The sequence below is a fragment of the Saccopteryx bilineata genome, chromosome 1, assembly GCF_036850765.1.
Source record: "Saccopteryx bilineata isolate mSacBil1 chromosome 1, mSacBil1_pri_phased_curated, whole genome shotgun sequence".
Taxonomy (NCBI): domain Eukaryota; kingdom Metazoa; phylum Chordata; class Mammalia; order Chiroptera; family Emballonuridae; genus Saccopteryx; species Saccopteryx bilineata.
The window spans coordinates 70,692,093-70,714,552 of record NC_089490.1 but is presented as its reverse complement, the minus strand read 5'-3'; the positions used below and the strand labels follow the sequence as shown (position 1 = coordinate 70,714,552).

The following is a 22,460-nucleotide window of genomic DNA, read 5'->3' as shown; positions in this document are numbered from 1 at the left end:
GGAAATTGTAAAGGCTTTGTGATGAGGAAGAAGACTGAAATCCAGGTGCCAAATGATCAGTGGATGAAGGAGATGACCCAGACAACAGGGGAGAGGAGGCAGGGTGAGAGTGGAGGAGCACCACCTCCCTAAGCAAGTCTTTGTCGCTGCTTTCTCTAACAACCAGTTTGAGGAGTAATGATCTCAAAGCAGAACACTGTCCCAGGGAGACAACAAGCTCTCTACCCATCCCTAAAATGCATAAGATGTGAAGAAATAATAATGCCACCACTTGAGAGGCTAGAAGGGAAATGATGCCTCAGGAGAGGGCAGGTCTCATGAAGTCACGAGCAGAGCTTTTCAGGGATAATATACTGCTCAGAAAAATTAGGGGATATTTCAAAATGAATATGAAGCAATAAAATATCCCCTAATTTTTGTGAGCAGTATAGTTCCACAGGAGACAGGGCAGGGTGGGCTCTGCCTCATAGCAGAGAAGGGAAGGCCACTGTAGAGATGACAGTGCTGTGGGGGACAGATGGCAGTGAGAGTTGATTAGTAAAAACAGAGATGCCAGATTTAAAGTAAAATATCATTTTCAGAAGAATGCACACGGATCCTGGTAGCCAAAAATAAAGCACTTGGCTGAGGTGGTGGCAGACAGAAATCATGGTCCCTATGTGCTATGTTGGCCGGAGGCCAGAGCTAGAGCAGGATTTCTCCATGTCAATGAAATCGACATCCTGGGAAAGATAGCTTTGTGGGGTTTTTTGCTTGTTTGTTTGTTTTTTGCTATGGGGGTAGGAGGGGGTACTTTGTCTTGTGCATTTTAAGATATTTAGCACCCACCCCCAGTGACAACAGAAAATGTTGCCAGATATTGCACAATGCACCCTGAGTGCAAATTCATCCCCTTTGAGAATCACTGATCTAGAGGAACGGGCTCACACAGAAAGCGCAGAGGTACTATACTGGCTGTAGCAATGCCTCCCTTTCTGCACCCATTTTGGGAACCCGTCATCTCTAATGGCTTCAGAGTTGTGGAAGAACGCTGGTCTCATTATTTCATAGACATACTCAATTCTTTTTTTATTGAATTTATTGGGGGGGGGCATTGGCTAATAAAATCATACAGGTTTCAGGTGCACAATTCCACAATATATCATCTGTATACTGCATTGCATGTCCACCACCCCAAGTCAAGTCTCCCTCCATCACCATCGTCTTAATCTTTTTAGAAAGAAGGCATCTCCCAGGTTTATCGCCTCTCTCATTTGTTGCTCTGAAGATCCTTTTGACCCGTTTCCTCAGAGGATGATGGAGACTTGCCGCCACTGAGAACAGTCCCAGGAATGCCCTGTGCTTTCTGACTGTCGGCTCCCCAGTGCGGGAACGTGCCTGGCTTCCTGCCCAGACATTTCCCCCTTCACCCCGCCCTGCAGATCTTCGGTCACAGAAAGCTTCTTCATGAAGGCACTTCCTCATCCTATCAACCCTGCACTTTTCCCTCAAAGCATTTTTTACAATTATATTTGCATTGTTACTGGTGTGATTTGCCCAAGGAAGATACATTTTATAATGGCAAGAACCTTATCTGTTTTATCCACTGCTGGATCCTCTGCAGCAGTAGAGTGCTTGGCTCCATAACTCTCTGTTAAACAAATTATTTTTTTTTAATGTTATGAGTTTCCTGAGACTATGTATCATATTCTCCAGTGATTACTTTAAGAGGATGACATCATGTATAGATATAGGTTTCTGATTCTTTTTCATTCATATCCCCTTAGAGCAGTACACATTTTGTTTGAGGGAGGTTAACATCCTAAATAGGAAACAGATAAAAAGTAGTATCAGTCAAAGAATGAAGAAACAAACATATCTAGATCTGATTATTAATCAGATCACAGCAGTCAGCCCCGGTGCTATCACACTAAACTCACACGTGCTCTGGCTGGTTTGCTTAATTCCTTCAAGCATGCGTTGCACCCCTGCTCCGCACTTGGCCCTGAAATGTGCAGTGTGACAACACTGGGGCTGACTAGACCGCCTAGGACATGTCCTGCAGGGCTGACCTGAGGCAGCGTTCAGATGGCATTCTCCAGCTGGTTCCTCGGTCTCCGCCTTAGACGTCTACAGCAGGATCAGCCAGCATTCCTGATGAATGACAAAGCGGGGAAGAAAAGCACAGTGAGCTAAAAGCAAAGAGCACACTCCGGACCCTCAGAATCCCACGGACTTTCATAGTTGAGATATAACACTCTGACTGAATGCTCTTTTAATAAACAACAGTTCATAAAGCTTTTAAGTGTTTAAGTTTACTTTATTGGAACTTCAGGGTCTAAGAAGGAAAATGTGTTTGAGAACCAACAGTTAGATAAGTTAAGGGTTACAGTAAAATTTAAAACGTCACATGGGCAAAGATAAAAATTCACGTTTGATAAAATAAAGCTACAAAGTTCCAAGAATCACAAACACTATTTTACTTACCCTTTCTAGAGATTTTACTTCCTTCCCAAACATGAATATTAGTGAAATTAAGATAAAACCAAGTATATCTTGGCTAAGCGTTTACAAAAAGATGATTTTCTATTCAAGGAGCAGATTTCTGCAAACTAGATTTAAAAAAAAATAACATACAGAGAGAATGGAAATTAGTAGAATATGGAAAACAGATTATTAAAAGAGCTTCAGGATTAGCATAGTTGGAAATAGGTAATAGGATGAAGTTGCCAAGCTTGAAATTGCTCCCAGCCTATACGTTCATTTCATCCCGCTCCTAACCCTCCAGCTCTGCTTGCAGCCTTTGTTTTCAATCACTAATGTAGCTCTACAGAGAAAAGTTAATTATTTGAGCAGCCTGGCATGTGGTCCATGACTATGCTTTACAGCTCTCAGAGGCTACAGCTCCCACTTCCTAATACACTCAAGTGGCAAAATTAATTTCAACCTGGAAAACCTTAAACAGGCTCCCTTCTGCCTCAATTATATTTTGAAAAGTGATAACAGGGTAAAAACACTTATGAAAGGAATGTGTTAAGCTGTGCCTATTTCTGCTGATTTGTACAGAAGAAAGACCTATGGTTTTCAATCTAACTAAAATATAGTATTTGTTATATTGTTTTTAAACCCTCAGCTGGGTATGACTACATAGTAATTCATATGGATATATCACGATTTGCTTAAGTATTCCATTGTTAAGTGAATATCAGGTTGTTTCGAACATTATTCAGACAACTATATTTTTTATTGTTTTCGTTCTTTCTTCAATTATTAAAAATGAGATACTTATACTTCCATTTGTTTCTCATTTTTTTTGGTAAACCTAAAAATGAGCATCATTTCCAATGAATCTATTAAGACTGAGCACTTACAGAGGCAGAGAATAATTCAAGGCACATTATTTTGTTAGTTAAGAAACTTAGTAACCTATAACTGCAACAGTTTTCTTTTAGAATCTAAGTTATAATCTCCAGACTATTATAGCCTAACATAAACACTAACAGAGATGGTCAGTTAAGCTTTAAAATGGCAAAAAATATATGTATTATCACAGAGAGATGACTAAATCATAACCTTTCCAAAAGTCTAATATTTTTAAATGCGCCTAATAACTAGGCAAATAAAGAACAAGTATCCTAAAATTAAAATCATTCCAATTAAAGGACGCATTGAATTTGATATTTTCCAGACATTCTAAAAATGTTACTAAAAATCATAAGATAAATTAAATTCCCTAGACATCAGAGAAATGGCGGCGTGAGAGATACTCCTGGTCTCTTCCCTTAAAATTTCAACAAACGGAGCAACTATAATGCCGCGAAGGAACCCCAGCTGGGTTTGCAGCCACACCTGAAAGACTAGCAAGGAAGGGACTGAAAGTGGGCCAGGTTGAAAAGGGAGGGCGCAAGATAAAATGCATTTGTAGTGAACTTTGGAAAGGAGAGAAGCTGGAGGACCAAATGTTTCCCTTTCCTGGCGGGACTGAGGGAGGAAGGGTCATTCGGCTCGGGTTTTGTTTTTGAGCCAGGAGATGCAGAGAGATTGGGGAGCAGAGGAGAAGGAGCTGAATTAAGGAGGGCTCAACTGACCACATAATCACGGTCTGGGTTCCCTTGGTCTGCCCACATAGCTGGCTCTGCTTATGATTGGCCATCGCCTCCACAGGTCCAGGTGCACACAGCTTGAAGTGCTAGGTGGATCTCCCGTGCTTAGCTGGCAGAGTTCGGCCCACCCACCTGGTGCCCAAATGTGATGGATTGGAGCACTGCTTGGCCCACGAAGTTTGGCCCAACTGTCAGCGCGCAGTCCACAATCTACCCTTGGCCCACACTCTCCACAGTGTCAGGGAGGACCAGAGTGGTCCCACGACTCCCAGATCTTGCCACACTCCCCTCCCAGCAGGAAGAGTGGCGGTGGCAGACCCCCACAGCTGACTCTCTGTAGCCATATCAAAATTTCTGAGATGCAGCAAAAGCAATAGTAAGAGGAAAGTTTATATCATTACAGATTATATCAAGAAACAACAGAGAGCCCAAGTATTGTAAATAACCTAACATCACATCTTAAGAAACTAAAAAAAAGAAGAACAAGGGCAACTTAAAATCAGTAAAAGAAAGGAAATAGTAAAAATTGGAGCAGAAATAAATGAAATAGAGAACAAAAAAAAAACTATAAAAAAATTAATATAAGAAAGAGCTGGTTCTTTGCAAAGATCAATAAAATTGACAAACCCCTGGCTAGACTCACTAATGAAAAAAGAGGAAGGACTCATATACTCATATAAACAAAATCCAAAATGAAAGAGGAGAAATTACCACAGATATCATAGATACATAAAGGATCATTGAAAAATACTATGCAAAACCATATGCCACCGAATTCAACAATCTAGAAGAAATAAATTGCTAAAACTATACAGTCTTCCTATAGTCACAAAGAAGTGGAAAACCTAAATATACACATAAGCAGGGAAGAAATAGAAACAACTCTCAAAAACCTCACAAGAAATAAAAGTCCAGGACCGGATGGCTAGACTAGTGAATTCTACCAAACATTTATAGAAGACTTGGTTCCTATCCTTCTCAAAGTCTTCCAAAACACTGAAGTAATACTTCTGAACACATTTTATGAGGCCAACATAATCCTCATACCAAAACCTGGCAAGGACAACACACAGAAAACTATAGACCAATATCTTTAATAAACACAAATGCAAAAACCCTAAAAAAAATAGTAGCAAATCGAATACAATACATTAAAAAAATAATACATCATGATCAAGTGGGATTCATTCCAAGAGCACAAGGATGGTTCAACATATGTAAATCAATTACTGTAATACACCATATCAACAAAATAAAGAACAAAAATCATACGATCCTGCCTTGGCCAGCTGGTTCAGTGGTAGAGCCCAGCATGTGGATGTCCTGGGTTTGATTCCTGATCAGGGAATGGCAGCAATCCTTCCAAGACTGCTGTCAAGACCTCCTTGCAGCTTGAGATGACTCAGCACCCCACTCCCACCTCCCCAGCCTAAGCTTGCACTCATCCTGGGAATGCAGCGAGTGATTCTCAAAACTACTGCAATTCTTACACAGAGTTAAAATTATCCACTGGCCACACACACCCTTAGGAAATGTTCATTTGTGTAATCCCCTCTTTTACTGGTGAGCTTCTTTTCAGATATCTGTTTGGTACTTAGGATTGATTGGGTTTATTTCATCTTTATAGTTTCTACTTTCATTAAAATGTTTCAAGTTTGCCAGAATTTCACTTAGAATGGATCTTTTTAAGTGAACATCGAAAATACTACTTTCAGAGGTAAAAATAACATATTAAACCATAACAGTCTCAAAAAGGGGGGGGGAGAGTAAATGTCTTATAGGTCTGGCCTGATTAAGTGGAAAAAAAGACCAGGTAAGACTCATGTAGGTTAATAGGATCAACAAACATAATACTGAAAGTTAAGCTATCTTAATTATTGGATGCACAACCATTCCTACCAACATAATAAGAAGCTGGTTTATTCTTACTGTTAACATATACTTTTTAAATAATATTTTAGTACTACACTCCTTTGAAAAGTAATGGATGCTTTTTAAAAATATTAGTTATTCTCGATTTTAGCAATTTATAGAAATTGAAGGGAAGTACCACCAGATTTTAAGCAGGCAGAAGTAAAATGCAAGAGAGGAAACAGTGGTTTATAGCAGTGGTCCCCTACCTTTTTTGGGCCACAGACCGGTTTAATGTCAGAAAATATTTTCACGGACCAGCCTTTAGGGTGGGATAGATAAATGTATCACGTGACCGAGACAAGCATCAAGAATGAGTCTTAGATAGATGTAACAGAGAGAATCTGGTCATTTTTTAAAAATAAAACATCGTTCAGACTTAAATATAAATAAAACGAAAATAATGTAAGTTATTTATTCTTTCTCTGTGGACTGGTACCAAATGGCCCATGGACTGGTACCGGTCCGCGGCCCGGGGGTTGGGGACCACTGGTTTATAGGAACAAAGCTTGAAGATAAAAGAAGTACAAATTATAGGTGTAAGCCTTGACCTTGAAAAACTAGTTATATTAGAAGGCTCTTCAATATACTTAAGGGGTTGTTGATTTCAATCAACAAATGATATCAGATTAGTATCTTGAAAAGAAATGTTGCTTCTAAGCATAAAAGAATTGGGACATACATAATGGTCCCAATCATTATTATACTAATGTATTACATATGGTGTTAATTTACCTTTAATTCTAATAATTTCATAAATCCTTTTTTTTAACACCAGTAAACTGGTGTGATTTTAAAAACAGTACATCATTATGTGATGTCAAAATATATAGATTATATAAAAATTATAGAAGATATATAGTTAATGAGTTCTTAACAATATAAGACAAATATGTATATAGTGATATACTAAGTATTTCTTATCATCCTGTGAGAGAGAGGGGGAAATCTAGAGGTAAAAGATGAAACATCTTTTTGCATATGGATCTCACCACAGGTTGCCAGGATGTACAGACAAACCATATAAATTGGCCCAGCACAATAATCCCAGATAAAAAAAGTATTTATGGCCCAGCCGGTTGGCTCAGCGGTAGAGCGTCGGCCTGGCGTGCGGGGGACCTGGGTTCGATTCCCGGCCAGGGCACATAGGAGAAGCGCCCATTTGCTTCTCCACCCCCGCCCCCTCCTTCCTCTCTGTTTCTCTCTTCGCCTCCCGCAGCCAAGGCTCCATTGGAGCAAAGATGGCCCGGGCGCTGGGGATGGCTCCTTGGCCTCTACCCCAGGAGCTAGAGTGGCTCTGGTCGCAGCAGAGCAACGCCCAGAGCATCGCCCCCTGGTGGGCGTGCCGGGTGGATCCCGGTCGGGTGCATGCGGGAGTCTGTCTGACTGTCTCTCCCCGTTCCCAGCTTCAGAAAAAAAAAAAAAAGTATTTATAATAGGGAGAGAACAAACTCTTTTTACATTATGGAACACAATACTCTGGTTTCTCTACAGCTCACATAAATCTTTCACTTTTTAAATTATGGAACACACTAAGTCATCAACTGTTTTTGAAAAAGGTGATATGTAACCATATGCCGTACAGTTAGGAAAGGAGAGTCAATACCCAGGAGCTCTATGGAAGCGCAGGCAGCAGAGCTTCAAGATCCTCTACACTATTCTGTTTAACATCTGACATGATTGAAACCATCAAGTAGGCTCTGGACGGGTTGCATAGTGGACAGAGCGTCGGCCCGGTGTATGAACATCCTGGTTTCAATTCTCGGTCAGGGCACACAGGAGAAATGACTATCTGCTTCTCTCCCCCTCCTTCTCCCACTTCTTTCCATCTTCTCTTCTCATAGCCAGTGGCTCAATTGGTTCAATCATCAGCCGCAGGCACTGAGGATGGCCTGGTTGCTTCTAGCATTGGCCCTCTACAGGGCTTGCCAGGTGGATCCTGGTCGTGGGGCATGCAAGAGTCTGTCACACTATCTCCCCTCCTCTCACTTAAAAAGAAAGCATCAAGTAAAATGCTAGTTACACCTCATTGCCCCTAAAACATTAGTTTGACTCCCTTCCCTGTCTCCTTTATGGAAACATAGAAAGCATACTCTGCACACAGTGTAGACAAGATAATAGCTGGGAAAGAAACTGAGCATGTAGGATGAAGTCAACCTCCAGTAGAATACAACCATATGACCAGATAAGATTAAATGGGCTGGATTTCATTTAAAAAATAATTATCAAAATGGAAGAAGTGTACCTTATTGGCCACAAGAAATGTAAAACAACATAGTAATCTGTACAACTATAAGTATTTGTCAAAAGAGCATGAGATACAAGACAATTCATTAATATGGTAAATATATAAAGTATTTACACATCAATAAGAAAAAGATGAGAATCACTCCACAGGAAATTTAAAAAAAGAGCATAAACTGGCAAGTCACCAAAATAGAAATATAATGGAACAGGAAACATAAAATGGTCCCTCTGGTGAATAATAAAAATGCAAATAAATCAGCAAGATACCAATCAATTGGCAAAGAATGATGATGGCCAATGGAACAAGTAAAATGATAGTCTTATAGATGCAGGCAGGTGTCTAAATTGGTACAGGCATTCCAGAGGGCAATTTGTAAATAGGTATCGAAGGCCTTAACAGGGGGCAAATCCTTTGACCTAGAAACACCACATCTAGAAAGCACCCTATGGTACTAATCAGATAAGTGTGCAAAGGCCTATGATGTACAGGAGAACCACTTGAGTGTTGTTGATACAAGCAAAGAATAAAAGCAATCTGTATGTTAGGGGATGAGTTAATTATTGTATCTCCTTCAATGGAGAACCAAGCAGTAATTTTAAATGGTGACGTACATAGATAAAGTTAGTAACATAAAAATATACTGATGTGCTTTAAGAGAAAAATAAGTCATAAATCAATACATATTGTATTATGTAAAATTGTGTTTGTAAGAGTATGTATTTTAAACGTCAATGATGATTTCAACCATGTGAAAGCTGTAAGGTTGGTGGATAATGGGGGATGGTCACGTGGGGAACTCAGACCCATGAACTTTGGCTGGGACCGCCCACAACCAAGCATACCAAAGGAGGCTTCACAGGAACCGTTTGGAAAAAAGCGACCATCTACCAGCCAGTGGGATTTCACCACGTCATGTTAGCCCAACTTCCCTAGAGGGACCACTTTAAATATCTCCCACGTGGTTTAATTCGTGCAACTTCCCTGGCCTCCATCTTACCTCGGGGCCAGGGAACCTTGCCAGGCGGGATGCGTGCTCTGTACTCAATAAAGCCGTTTACTATTCCACACTTTATGGCTTCGAGCCCTCTTCCTTCCTTCTCGGCAGGGAAAAAATACCTTACATTTTGGTGCTGAAAACCCAGGAGGAGTAGAAGTCCGCAAGGACCGCTCCTCTTCCTCATCCCCTCAGAGAAAGAACCAGGATCTCCGACCTTCCACCCACTTTGGTGCACGGTGCAGTAAGTCCCCTGCCTCCGCCTTCCTCTCAGTTCTTTCCTCTAGACTCCCTGTCTGAAACCGTAGCTACATCAGGGAAGTCTTTTCCATCCGTCCGAGTGAGCATATGCTTGTCCCCAAGCACATCCACTTTACCATTTCCGTCCGTGGCCAGACCTTGAGTTTTTAGGATGCTAATACTCAAATCTGACCACTCCGAGGACAGTGCGGCTGTTGGGGGCACAGGAATCTCCCTCCCTAAAGAAGATGAAACTGTTCTTCTTCTCCGCTGTGGCCAGGCCACAGAACCCACTGAATTAGCCTCCTGAAGGGACTTTCAGTGTTAACACCCTCACCAATTTAACTATCGCCAAAAAAAGCTGGGAACTGATTGGAGATCTCTTACATACATGGCTTCTAATTCACACACCCGTCCTTAATCTCTGTGCTGCCTGTTCCACACTGCACAGGCCTTTTTCTGGCCAGAGAAACCTCACCTAAACCTCCACTCCTAATCTTTCCTTCTCCGCGGACTCCCAACTCTCTCTCCCTCCTGTCTGAGCCCCGGGGGCACCCCTCTCTCGGGACTTTTCTCTGGTCCCTCTGCAGACCTCTTTTGTGCTCGGGTCTCTTCCCTCTAAGAGCCCCCTCCCTCACTTCTCAAAAACCTGTTTCTTACTCACCACTACCATCTCTTTCTCCTCCCCTGCTGGCCAGGGGCCCCTCCCTTCACTGTGTTCTTAAGTTCATCCTCCTTCAGGCCTTTCTCCACCTACTATTAGCTCTTACACTGGTTTGCAGGACCCCGACGTCCAACCCCAATTTTCTTGCAGGAAGTTCTGGCCCTGTCCTGCCTTTGGCTCCAGCGTTTCCTGTAGGATCTGGGTGCCGGGCTCTGCACGAGCCCCCCTCCTTCTATTCCCAATCCCCCAAACCCCTATCCGGAACCTGTGAACACGGCATTTAAAATTTTTAACGGTCCCAATTAGTAGAAACAGGCCAAGGCTGTATGCCAGGCCCACATGCAGCAGAAGGTAACACTCCAAACCCAAACTCTTGTGGCAACCCTGAGACCAGCAGAGCCACCAGTGGCTTGCTTTAAGTGTGGCAAGCAGGACCACTGGTCCCAGCAGGGCCCCTGCCAGTGGCTGCCCACTAAACCCTGCCCTGACTGCAAGCAGCCCGGTCATTGGCAGAGTGATTGCCCTTTTGGGCAACAGGTTTTTCCTCAGCGCCTCTACGTGGAGGACAAGCCACCCAAATTGGAAGGCCAATCCAGCCAGGTGGGTGCATTGCTCAAACTCCTAGGACACGGCCTGAACTCGGAGAACCCAGGGTATGCTGCAACAAGTGGGTAAGTCCATCTCATTTCTTGTGGACACGGGGGCTACCTTCTCTGTTTTGCCAACACACTCTGGACCTCTAGTTCCCTCACAGGTCTCGGTTATGGGAATGGTTGGGATCCCTTCCTTTCCCCTTTTTACGCCACTCCTGACGTGCAATTCTGCCTCAAGCTTGCCTCCTTACAGGACCACTGGCAGTCAGAACCACTGGACTCCATCCATCTCCAGTTCACCAAAAGGCTGGACCCTGCAAATCTTCCTATTACTCCTCTTTTTTTTAAATCCTTACAGGACCGCATCCGCGAAGTTTCTCCAGTCACAGCCACACAGATGTTCCTCCTGACACCCCTCCAAGCCACCACCTTCCAATCTCCCTCTCCCCACGATGCCCCTAATCAGCAGGAAGTAGCCAGACGAATAAACGGCAACCTTTTTTCTATTTAACACAAAAGGTCAGAATGTAAGGTCGGTGGATAAAGGGAGATGGTCACGTGGGGAACTCAGACCCGCGAACTTTGGCTGGGACCGCCCATATCCAAGCACACCAAAGGAGGCTTCACAGGAACCGTTTGCAAAAAAGCGACCATCTCCCAGCCAGTGGGATTTCACCACGTCATGTTAGCCCGACTTCCCTAGAGGAACCCCTTTAAATATCTCCCACGTGGTTTAATCTGTGCAACTTCCCTTACCTCCATCTTACTATTCCACACTTTGTGGCTTCAAGCCCTCTTCCTTCCTTCCTGGCGGGGAAAAATACCTTACAAAAGCTTTTTTAAAATTTTGGTTATCTGTATTTTCTACTCCCGGGTGACACTGGGAGAAGTGTGGGGGAAATGCTGGTTGTCCTCCACTGGCACAGGCCATCACATGTGTGGCAGCGGAGTTGCTTCTCAGTGTCACATGAAAGGGTAGGAGGGGCCCTGGCCGGTTGGCTCAGCGGTAGAGCATTGGCCTGGCATGCGGGGGACCCGGGTTCGATTCCCAGCCAGGGCACATAGGAGAAGCACCCATTTGCCTCTCCACCCCCACCCCCTCCTTCCTCTCTGTCTCTCTCTTCCCCTCCCGCAGCCAAGGCTCCATTGGAGCGGGGATGGCCCGGGCGCTGGGGATGGCTCCTTGGCCTCTGCCCCAGGCACTAGAGTGGCGCTGGTCCGACAGAGCGACCCCCCGGAGGGACAGAGCATCGCCCCCTGGTGGGCAGAGCGTCGCCCCTGGTAGGCATGCCGAGTGGATCCTGATCGGGCGCATACGGGAGTCTGTCTGACTGTCTCTCCCCGTTTCCTGCTTCAGAAAAATACAAAAGAAAGAAAAAAAGAAAGGGTGGGGAGGGAATGATGGAGTGAAGATGGTGACAGGACAACCTTTATTAAGTAAGCAGTTAGTAAGTGTCCAGCACAGGAACTGGTTTCCTTACCTTATTTAATCCATCAGGTATTTTACTATCCCCTTTCATGAATCAGGATACTAAGGCATAAAGAGGTCAAGTAATTTGTTGAAAACCACACAACCAGTAAGTGATGAAACTTGGCTTCCAACCCAGCAGACCTGCTCCTCCAGAGTCCACAAGTCTTAAACGAACTGAACACTAATTAAGGTGCTCTGGGGTAATTACTAATTGCATCCCCATTGGTTCTCTTCTGTTTCCCAGTTTGGATGATAAGTGTTTTAGTCATCCTGTCTACATAGGCAGGATCCATGTTTTTTTGTTTTATTTTTTTTGCCTTGAATCCCCTAAATTTACCTTATTCTCACAATGAAGAGAATGACATCTTAATGCCAGATTATTTGCATATACTGAATCATATTGTGTTAGTTTATCTTACAAAATTCATGCCCGAAAAGAATAAAATGCTGTTCTAATATAAAAAATTTCTCACGTAAGAACAAGGATGAAGTATCTAGCCACCCTCATGAATACAGCTAGAGACTTTGAGAACCAAACTGAAATATAATGTTTAAATCAGTTCTTCCAGTCATATTAGCACACCCCTTTTTAGCTCTCACTTTAATTTAATTTTTAGCTCTATCACTCCTCTATGAATAGAAGCATAAAATGCTTGGATCAGTTACACAGCCTTGTCAAAATAACCTAACCTGCAATTACAACATCCTAAGGTGCTTTTAAAAAATGCTGCCATGAAAACTTCTTTATTAAAGAATTTCTTATAAAGCTCACACCACTGAAAATTTAATCTTTATAGATGGCACAAGTAGATCACGAACCTTTTGCTGACATACCAGTTATTTATATGATAAATAACATTACTGTATAACAAAAATATCGACAAGCTTCACTTATGTGATATGTAATTAGAAAACTGTATAAAATAGTTATTCATCAGATAGTAAATGAACAGTTTCCTCTGATTAATGCTTGTCTTTTAACAAATAGAAAATAAACTTTACACTTCCCTAACCTATGATGTAGATGTAATCCAAATTCTTCCCTTTAAATAGCTTATAATCTTCAAAGCAAGGCATAACATCCATATTTGTATTATTCTAATAATACAAGACATTTCGCATTTTCTTCTATTCAAAGATATATAATATTTCTCCCATTTTAAAATTTCTAAAATTGAGGTTGTACCTTAAATCAATGATTTACTAATATACTGCTATTTTTTTCCCCTTAAAAAGCTGTTCTGTGTCTTCCATCTGCAAGAAGCATTGGAACTGGGGAAGCCCTATAATTTAAGAATCTAATTAAGGAAGCTAAGAGTACAGGCACTATTACATTCGATTCTTATAATGATCTAACATTATAAGAATTAAAGAGGTCAATTTTTCAGAAGAAAAAGCAGAGACCAACAGGCTAAAATGCTTTGGGTAAAAAGAAAACAAACTGGTCACTGGTGAAGCTGCTGCTCAGGTCTGGCTGTTACCACCCCGGCTACTGAAGGCGAGATGGATGTGAGCTAGAAAGGTAGAGGAGAGTTAAACAGAAAGCAGTATAGAACGCAGGGAGAAAGAAGAGGCTTTCCAGATGAAAAGTACAATGCATTAAAAGAGATGGGGGAGATTCCAACATGGTGATGGAGTAGGTGGATGTTCCAACTACCACCTCCCAGGACCAAATTGAATTACAATTTAATTTAAGAACAATCACCTTGAATAACCAACTCTGGACTAAACGAAGAAGAGCCTATAACCAAGGATCACTGAAGAAGCCACACCAAGACTGGTAGGAAGGGCAGAGATGCAGAAAGGGCTTCCTCGCTCCCAGGAGCGAGTGATGGCTGAGGGTCTGTAAGGATTCCACTGCAGGGAGAGTCACCCTGAGAGGTCTAAGTCCTAAGCCCCAGGCCAGGAGCCTCAGATTAGAGCTGCACAGCCTTTAAGAGGCACCTACATAGCATTTGGCTATGAAAAGAGCTGGGGTTTCTGTCTGTAAGAAAGAGACAGGAGCTCTCGGAGACACAGGCTCAGTCTTAAAGGGCCAGTGCAGAAAATCTCCTTCACAGCCACTTACCCCGGGCTCCAGCAGGGAAGAGCTGAGAGGACAAGTGTTGCATGAGGAGAATGTAAAGTTGGTGGCCCAGGGACCACCACCAGAACTCCTGTGCATTCTCCAACACCACAGTCGTCATCTTTCTTAGGCAGAGCAGTCCCTTCTGAGCAGTATCAGCCTGGGGGGAAAGCAAATGCCCCACCCTTGGGAGGTTCTCCTGCCCCCCCGCTATGGAAATTGGGTCATTCTGAGAAGGCAGACAGGCAGCTGGGGGCCCATCAGTGACTCAGTTTTCTAGCGTTGAGGCTGGAACTTTGCCCCGCATGTTCCTGACTCTATGACTGGTGCTTCTGTCCCATGGGAGACTCAGTAGAACTTTCTGGACTGTAGGCAGACCATACCTCTAGGTTTCACAGGCCACACCCACTAGACTCCTGGGACCACACGCTACTGAGATCTGTAAAAAAAAAAAAGTCTGGACAGGCCCTGGCCGGTTGGCTCAGTGGTAGAGCGTTGGCCTGGCGTGCGGGAGTCCCGGGTTCAATTCCCGGCCAGGGCACACAGGAGAAGTGCCTATCTGCTTCTCCACCCCTCCCCCTCTCCTTCCTCTTTGTCTCTCTCCTCCTTCCTCTTTGTCTCTCTCTTCCCCTCCCGCAGCCGGGGCTCCACTGGAGCAAAGTTTGCCCGGGCACTGAGGATGGCTCTGTGGCCTCTGCCTCAGGCACTAGAATGGCTCTGATTGCGGCAGAGCGACGTCCCAAGATGGGCAGAGCATCGCCTCCTGGTGGGCATGCCGGGTGGATCCTGGTCGGGTGCATGCAGGAGTCTGTCTGACTGCCTCCCATTTCCAGCTTTGGAAAAATACACACACACAAAAAAAAGTCTGGACAGATTGACACCTGGGGCCCAGGGGCAGAGCCATACCCACCACTGTTCCTAATCCCTGAATTGCCAAAAGTTCTAGACCCTACTAGAGGTTTTTTCAGCAGCCAAGCCCAACAAGCAGCCAGCAGAAAGAAGCTACAGGAGGCAGAGCTCAGGGAACCTCAGCCTTTAGAGGACCTTCTCCCAGGCCCAGTGTGGGTAAAAGCCAGGCTAGGTGGGTGGTTTGCTATTTCCATGTGGATCTGGGCCCAGCAGAGGCAGCCACAAACTCTGGATTGCTTGTAGCTCCTAGAAAGTTGCTAAAGGACAGTCACGGTCAGTGTCTCCCACTGGTCTGTGCCAGGTTCCCTCCAGTGAGGCCCAGGGCCAGCATATCCAAGGGACAGCTGCAGAGAGCATTGGTTCAGGACCTAAAGACCCATGCTGGTGGTGTGTCCTAAGGAAGGGATCCTCACACCTGGCCCAGCTGAGATGAGTTCCATTTTCTGTGATCAGCACTGGTGCAGTGGCTCACAAGCATTGGATAGGGTGGAACAGTCAGCTGCCCTGGATGCTGGATATCCTGCCCTGTTGGGCTACATTCCACAGAGGGGACAGAAACAGGCTTGGAGCATGGACATTTAAAGTGTGGGTCCCTGCGAACCTATTGTTGGGTCTGGTTGAGGGGCTTAGCCACATTCTGGGGGGGGGGTTGGTCAGCCCCGCGAGAGGACTCTCTCAGTCTTCCTCCCTGAGACCAGGGTCTCACCCGCTGAAAGAACTTTCGCAGAGAAGATTATTGGCCCTACTCAATCTGAACCTGCTGCTCACTCTGCTGAAGAGAAATAAAATTTGAGTATCCATTAGTGGCTGAGGAATTGGGCTCTGGAGTAGGGGCCACATTCCCTGTACTGAGCTCCTGACCAAGAGAACCCTGAAATAGAGGGTCCCAATAACATATTCCCAACCTCAGCTGCCCTAACCCACCAAGATTGCAACCTGGGAAGGGCTGGTTGACTGCAGCCAGTCTGAGCCCACACTATAGTCTTTCTATAGAAGACTCTGTGGGAAGACCGGGAAGCTGCAAGAGGAGGTGGAACAGCTGAAAAGTGAGGAAAATCTTATGGAGCTTGGGGCTTTTATGGAGCTGCTGTCATCTCTAAGCAGGAGGAAGCTGATCCTTATACACAAGTTGGCCCTTCTCACACTACCCAAGCACAGGAAACACAGATATAAACAGCGAACAGAGCAGTAGCTCTAGACAGATATCCCATGGCAGGTTACAAACAATGGCTGACACCAACCCCAGAAGACCTAGAACCTACACAACCAGTAATGGGTGGCAAACAGCACCAACACTAGACTCAGCTAGCTACACAAGCAATACACATAAAGGAGGAGTCCAGCAGGCACCAGCCACTGTGGAGAATAAATACGCCCAATAGGACAGACACTGCACAGTCTCTAATACACATGATCAAGGTTGACCCTTAAAGCCAGCCAGCCTGAAGGGATAACTGCACACATGAAAGGACCAACTGCATTTGATACTCACATACAACAGGAGGGAAAATACAACCCTCAAGAAGCATTCCTAAAGCAAGGAAATCAGGTGACCTGGAGGTCAGTACCACTGAGCCCATCTTCCTCACAAAGACATCACAACAAATTGCAAAGTCAGACAGCGCTACCTGATAGACAAAATGGGCAAAGAAATATGACCCAAATGAATCAATGAGAAATCTCCAGAAAAAGAACTAAATGAAATGGAACCAAACTACCAGATGTAGAGTTTAAAATAATTTTTAGGATACTCAAAAAACTTAGAGCAACAATGGATGGTCATATGAGTACCTAAGTAAAGTGATAGCAAGCATCAAAAATGACATTAAATCATAAAAAAGAACCAGACAGAAATGACAAATACAGTATCAGAAAAGAAGAATGCACTAGAAAGAATCAACATCAGGATAAATGAAGCAGAGGATCCAATCAGCAATTTAGGGGACAAGATAAATGATAGCACAAAACAAGAGCAGCAAAAAGAAAAGATGCGCAAAAAGACTGAGGAAACTCTAAGAGACCTCTGCAACAACACAGAAAGAAACAACATCCACATCATAGAGGTTCTTCAAGGAAAAGAGAAAGAACAAGGGATAAAAAACCTGTTTGAAGAAATCATAACTGAAAATTTCCCTAAATTGATGATGAAAAGAGTCACACAAGTTCAAGAAGCTCAGAGAGTCCCATTAAAGAGGAACCCAAGGAGGCCTACAGCAAGAAATATCATAATTAAAATGCCAATGTTAAGAGAAAAAGAAAGAATACTAAAAGCTGCAAGAGAAAAGCTGTTAATTACCTTCAGAGGAGCCCCCATAAGGATGACATCTGACTTCTCAATAAAAACACTTCAGGCCAGAAAGCACTGATAAAAAATATTCAAAGTGATGCAAAACAAGAACCTACAACCAAGACTACTTTATCCAGCAAGGCTATTGTTTAAAATTGAAAGAGAAATAAAAAGTTTCCCAGTTGAAAAAGAAGACTCAAGAAATTCATTACAACCAAACCAGCACTGCAAGAAATGTTAAGGGACCTGCTGTAAAAAGAGCAAAACAAAAAAGAAATCGAGAAAAAAAGGATTGTAGGTTTAAAGAATAAAATGGCAATAAATAAGTACATATCAATAATAATCTTAAATGAAAATAGATTAAATGCTCCAATCAAAAGACACAGGGTAGCTGTATGGATAAGAAGACAGGACGTGTACATATGTTGTCTACAAGAGACCCACCTCCAAACAAAAGATACACATAGACTGAAAGTAAAGGGATGGAAAAAAGTATTTCATGCAAATGGAAATGAAAAAAAAATAGGGTAGCAACATGTATATCTGACAAAATAGCCTTTAAAACAAAGGCCATAGTAAGGGATAAAGAAGGCCACTACATAATGATAAAGGGAGCAATCCAACAAGAGGATATAACCGTTGTAAATATTTATGCCCCTAATATAGGAGCACCTAAATATATAAAGCAGATTTTGATGAACATAAAGGGTGAGATCAACAGCAATACTTATAATAGCAGGGGATTTTAATACCCCACTAATATCAATGGATAGATCCTCCCGACAGAAAATTAACAAAGAAACAGTGGCCTTAAATGATATACTAAATCAACTGGATTTAACTGATATCTTCAGAACCTTTCATCCCAAAGCAACAGAATATATATTCTTTTCAAGTGCTCATGGTACATTCTCTAGGATAGACCATATATTAGGACACAAGTCTCAATAAATTTAAGTAGATTGAAGTCATATCCAGTGTCTTCTCTGATCACAATGGCATGAAACTAGAAATCAAATACAATAGAAAAATTGAAAAACATTCAAACACTTGGAGGCTAAATACATGTTATTAAATAAAAAATGGGTTAACAATGAGATCAAGGAAGAAATCAAAATTTTCCTTGAAACAAATGAAAATAAACATACAAGTCTCAAAACCTAATGGACACAGCTAAAGCAGTCCTGATAGGAAATTTCATAGCATTATAGGCATACCTTAAAAAGCAAGAAAACGCTCAAAAAAACAACTTAACTCTACATCTAAAAGTACTAGAAAAAGAACAACAAATAAAGCACAGAGGAATAGAATGAAAAAAATAATAAAAATCAGAGTAGAAATAAATAACATAGAGGCTAAAAAAAATACAAAAGATCAATGAAACCAAGAGCTGGTTCTTTGAAAAGGTGAACAGGATTGACAAACCTTTAACCAGGCTCATCAAGAAAAAAAGAGAGGACTCAAATAAATAAAATTAGAAATGAAAGTGGAGAGTAACAACTGACACCACAGAAATACAAAGGATTATAAGAAAATACTATGAAGACCTATGTGCAAAAAAAAAAAAAAAAATGGACAACCTAGGCAAAATGGTTAAATTCCTAGAAATATACAATCTTCCAAAATTCAACTGGGAAGAATCAGAAAACCTAAACAGACCAATTACAACAAATGAAATTGAAACAGTTATCAAAAAATTCCCAGCAAACAAAAGTCCTGGGCTGGATGGCTTCACAGGCAAATTTTACCAAACAGTCAAAGAAGAACCAGCCAGCACCTATCCTTCTCAAGCTATTCCTAAAAATTCAAGAGGAGGAAAAAATTCCAAACTCCTTTTATGAGGCAAACATTATCCTCACTCCAAAACAAGGTAAAAACACTACAAATAAAAAACTACAGGCCAATATCCCTGATGAACAAAGATGCTAAAATTCTCAACAAAATATTAGCAGACCAAATCCAGAAATACATAAAAAAAATCATACATCATGATCAAGTGGGTGTTATTCCGAAGAGGCAAGGCTGGTACAATATTCACAAATCAATCAATATGATTCATCACATAAACAAAAGGAAGGAGAAAAACCACATGATAATTTCAATAGATGCAGAAAAAGCATTTGATAAAATCCAGCACCCATTTATGATCAAAACTCTCAGCAAAGTGGGGATAAAGGGAACATACCTCAACATGATAAAGGCCATCTATGATAAACCCACAGCCAACATCATACTCAATGGGCAAAAATTAAAAGCAATCCCCTTAAGATCAGGAACAAGGCAGGGGTGCCCCCTTTCACCACTCTTATTCATTATAGTTCTGGATGTCCTAGCCATAGCAATCAGACAACAAGAAGAAATAAAAGGCATTTAAATTGGAAAAGAAGTATTATAAAACTATCATTATTTGCTGATGACATGATACTGTACATAGTAACCCTAAAGTCTCACTCAAAAACCTACTAGTCCTAGTAAATGAATTTGGCAAGTGGCAGGATATAAAATTAATATTCAGAAATCAGTGGCATTTTTATACACCAACAATAACCTGTCTGAAGGAGAAATTAAGGAAACAATCCCCTTCACTACTGCAACAACAAAAAATAATAAAGTACCTAGGAGTAAATTTAACCAAGAAAGTAAAAGACTTGTACTCAAAGAATTATAAAACATTGATAAAAGACATCAAGGAGGATATGAACAAGTGGAAGCATATACCGTGTTCATGGATATGAAGAATAAACATCATTAAAATGTCTATATTGGCCCCTGGCCAGTTGGCTCAGTGGTAGAGCGTTGGCCTGGCGTGCAGGAGTCCCGGGTTTGATTCCCGGCCAGGGCACACAGAAGAAGCGCCCATCTGCTTCTCTACCCCTCCCCCTCTCCTTCCTCTCTGTCTCTCTCTTACCCTACCACAGCCAAGGCTCCACTGGAGCAAAGTTGGCCAGGGAGCTGGGGATGGCTCTATGGCCTCTGCCTCAGGTGCTAGAATGGCTCTGGTTGCAACAGAGCAATGCCCCAGATGGGCGTAGCATCGCCCCCTGGTGGGCATGCCGGGTGGATCCCGGTCGGGCTCATGCAGGAGTCTGTCTGACTGCCTCCCTGTTTCCAACTTCAGAAAAATACAATAATAATATTAATAATAAAAATAAAATAAAATAAAATGTCTATATTACCCAAAGCAATCTATAAATTCATTGCAATTCCTATTAAAATACCAGTGGCATACTTCAAAGATATAGAACAAATATTCCAAAACTTTATATGGAACCAAAAAAAGAATACAAATAGCCTCAGAAATCTTAAAAAAGAAGGATAAAGTATGAGGTCTCACACTTCCTGATATCAAGTTATACTACAAGAGCATTGTACTCAAAACAGCTTGTTACTGGGATAAGAACAGGCATACAGATCAATGGAACAGAACAGAGAACCCAGAAATAAACCTATACCTTTATGGCCAATTGATATTTGAGCAAGGAGGTAAGAGCATACAATAGAGCAAAGACAGTCTCTGAATAAATGGTGTTAGAAAAATTAGGTACATGCAAAAAAAAAAAAAAAAAAAAAAAAAAAAAGAAAGAAAGAAACTAGACCACCAATTAACACCACTCACAAAAATAAGTTCAAAATGGATAAAAGACTTAAATGTTAGTCGCAAAACCATAAACATCTTGGAAGAAAACACTGGAAGCAAATTCTCCTATATCTCTTGAAGCAGTAATTTTGCCGATATATCTCCACAGGCAAGGGAAATAAAGAACAAAATAAACAAAGGGGACTATATCAAACTAAAAAGCTTTAGTACAGTAAAAGACACCATTAACAAAATAAAAAGACAACCCACACAATGGGAAAACATATTTGCCAATATGAGTGATGGGTTGATAACCAAAATTTATAAAGAACTTGTAAACTCAACACCAGGAAGGTAAACAATCCAATTAAAATAATTGGCAAGGGACCTGATTAGACACTCTCCAAAGAGGACATACAGATGCCCAATAGGCATATGAAAAAAATGTTCAATGTCACTACTCATCAGAAAAATTCAAATTAAAACCACAATGAGATACCACCTCACACCTACCAGAATGGTGCTCATTAACAAAACAACATGCAGTAAGTGCTGGCAAGAGTGTGGAGAAAAGGAAACCCTCCTGCACTGCTGGTGGGAATGCAGACATGTGCAACAACTATGGAGAAGTGTATAGGGTTTCCTCAAAAAATTAAAAATAGAACTGCCTTTTGACCCACCTATCCCACTTTTAAAAATATATCCTAAGAATCCCAAAACAGTGATTCAAAGGAAGATGTGTACCCCCATGTTTATTGCAACATTGTTTACAACAGCCAACCTCTGGAAACATCCCAAATGTCCATCAGTGGATAAGTGATAGAAAAAAAAAGCAGTTGTACATCTGCACAATAGAATACTACCTGGCCGTGAAAAAGAAGACAATTTTACCTTTTGTGACAGCAGGGATGGACCTAGAGATTATTATGCTAAGTGAAATAAGCCAGGCAGAGAAAGATAAATATCAGATAATCTCACTTATATGTGGAATCTAATGAACAAAGTGAACTGAGGAATGGAATAGAGGCAAAGGCAGGATCACAGGGAGCAGAGGGACAGCTGTCAGAGGGAAGGGGGCTGAGGGGAGGGGATCAGAGAAGGTGAGGGGATTAGTGAAATTATATATACATAACACAGATATGTATATATACAGATAACAGGACAGCAAATCCCAGAGGGAAGAGGGGAGGGAGTTAGAGGAAGAGGTAAAAAAGGATGTAATGGGGGACCCTTGCTTGGGCAGTAAGGGTATTTATTATATTGAGTGGGACACTTGAATCTATGTTAACACAATAAATTAAAACAAATAAATAAGTAAGTAAATAAATAAATGAATAAATAAATAAATAAATAAATAAGAGAGGGAGGCTTCCAAGTTATACTTTTGTAAAATAAGAACCCTGTACCAGCTGGAGATAC

General features: G+C 41.9%; 1 protein-coding gene across 4 annotated transcripts in view; it reads right to left on the bottom strand.

The window, feature by feature from the left end:
* The window catches only part of KLHL32 (kelch like family member 32), a 240,989-nt gene that overhangs the window by 187,229 nt on the left and 31,300 nt on the right, over positions 1 to 22,460 (bottom strand). For all 4 annotated transcript variants that reach the window (XM_066254361.1, XM_066254357.1, XM_066254363.1 and 1 more), the window contains exon 2: positions 2,052 to 2,133. In XM_066254361.1, the coding sequence (XP_066110458.1) occupies positions 2,052 to 2,074 (23 nt within the window). In that variant the 5' untranslated portion in view covers positions 2,075 to 2,133. The remainder of the gene's footprint in view (positions 1 to 2,051; positions 2,134 to 22,460) is intronic.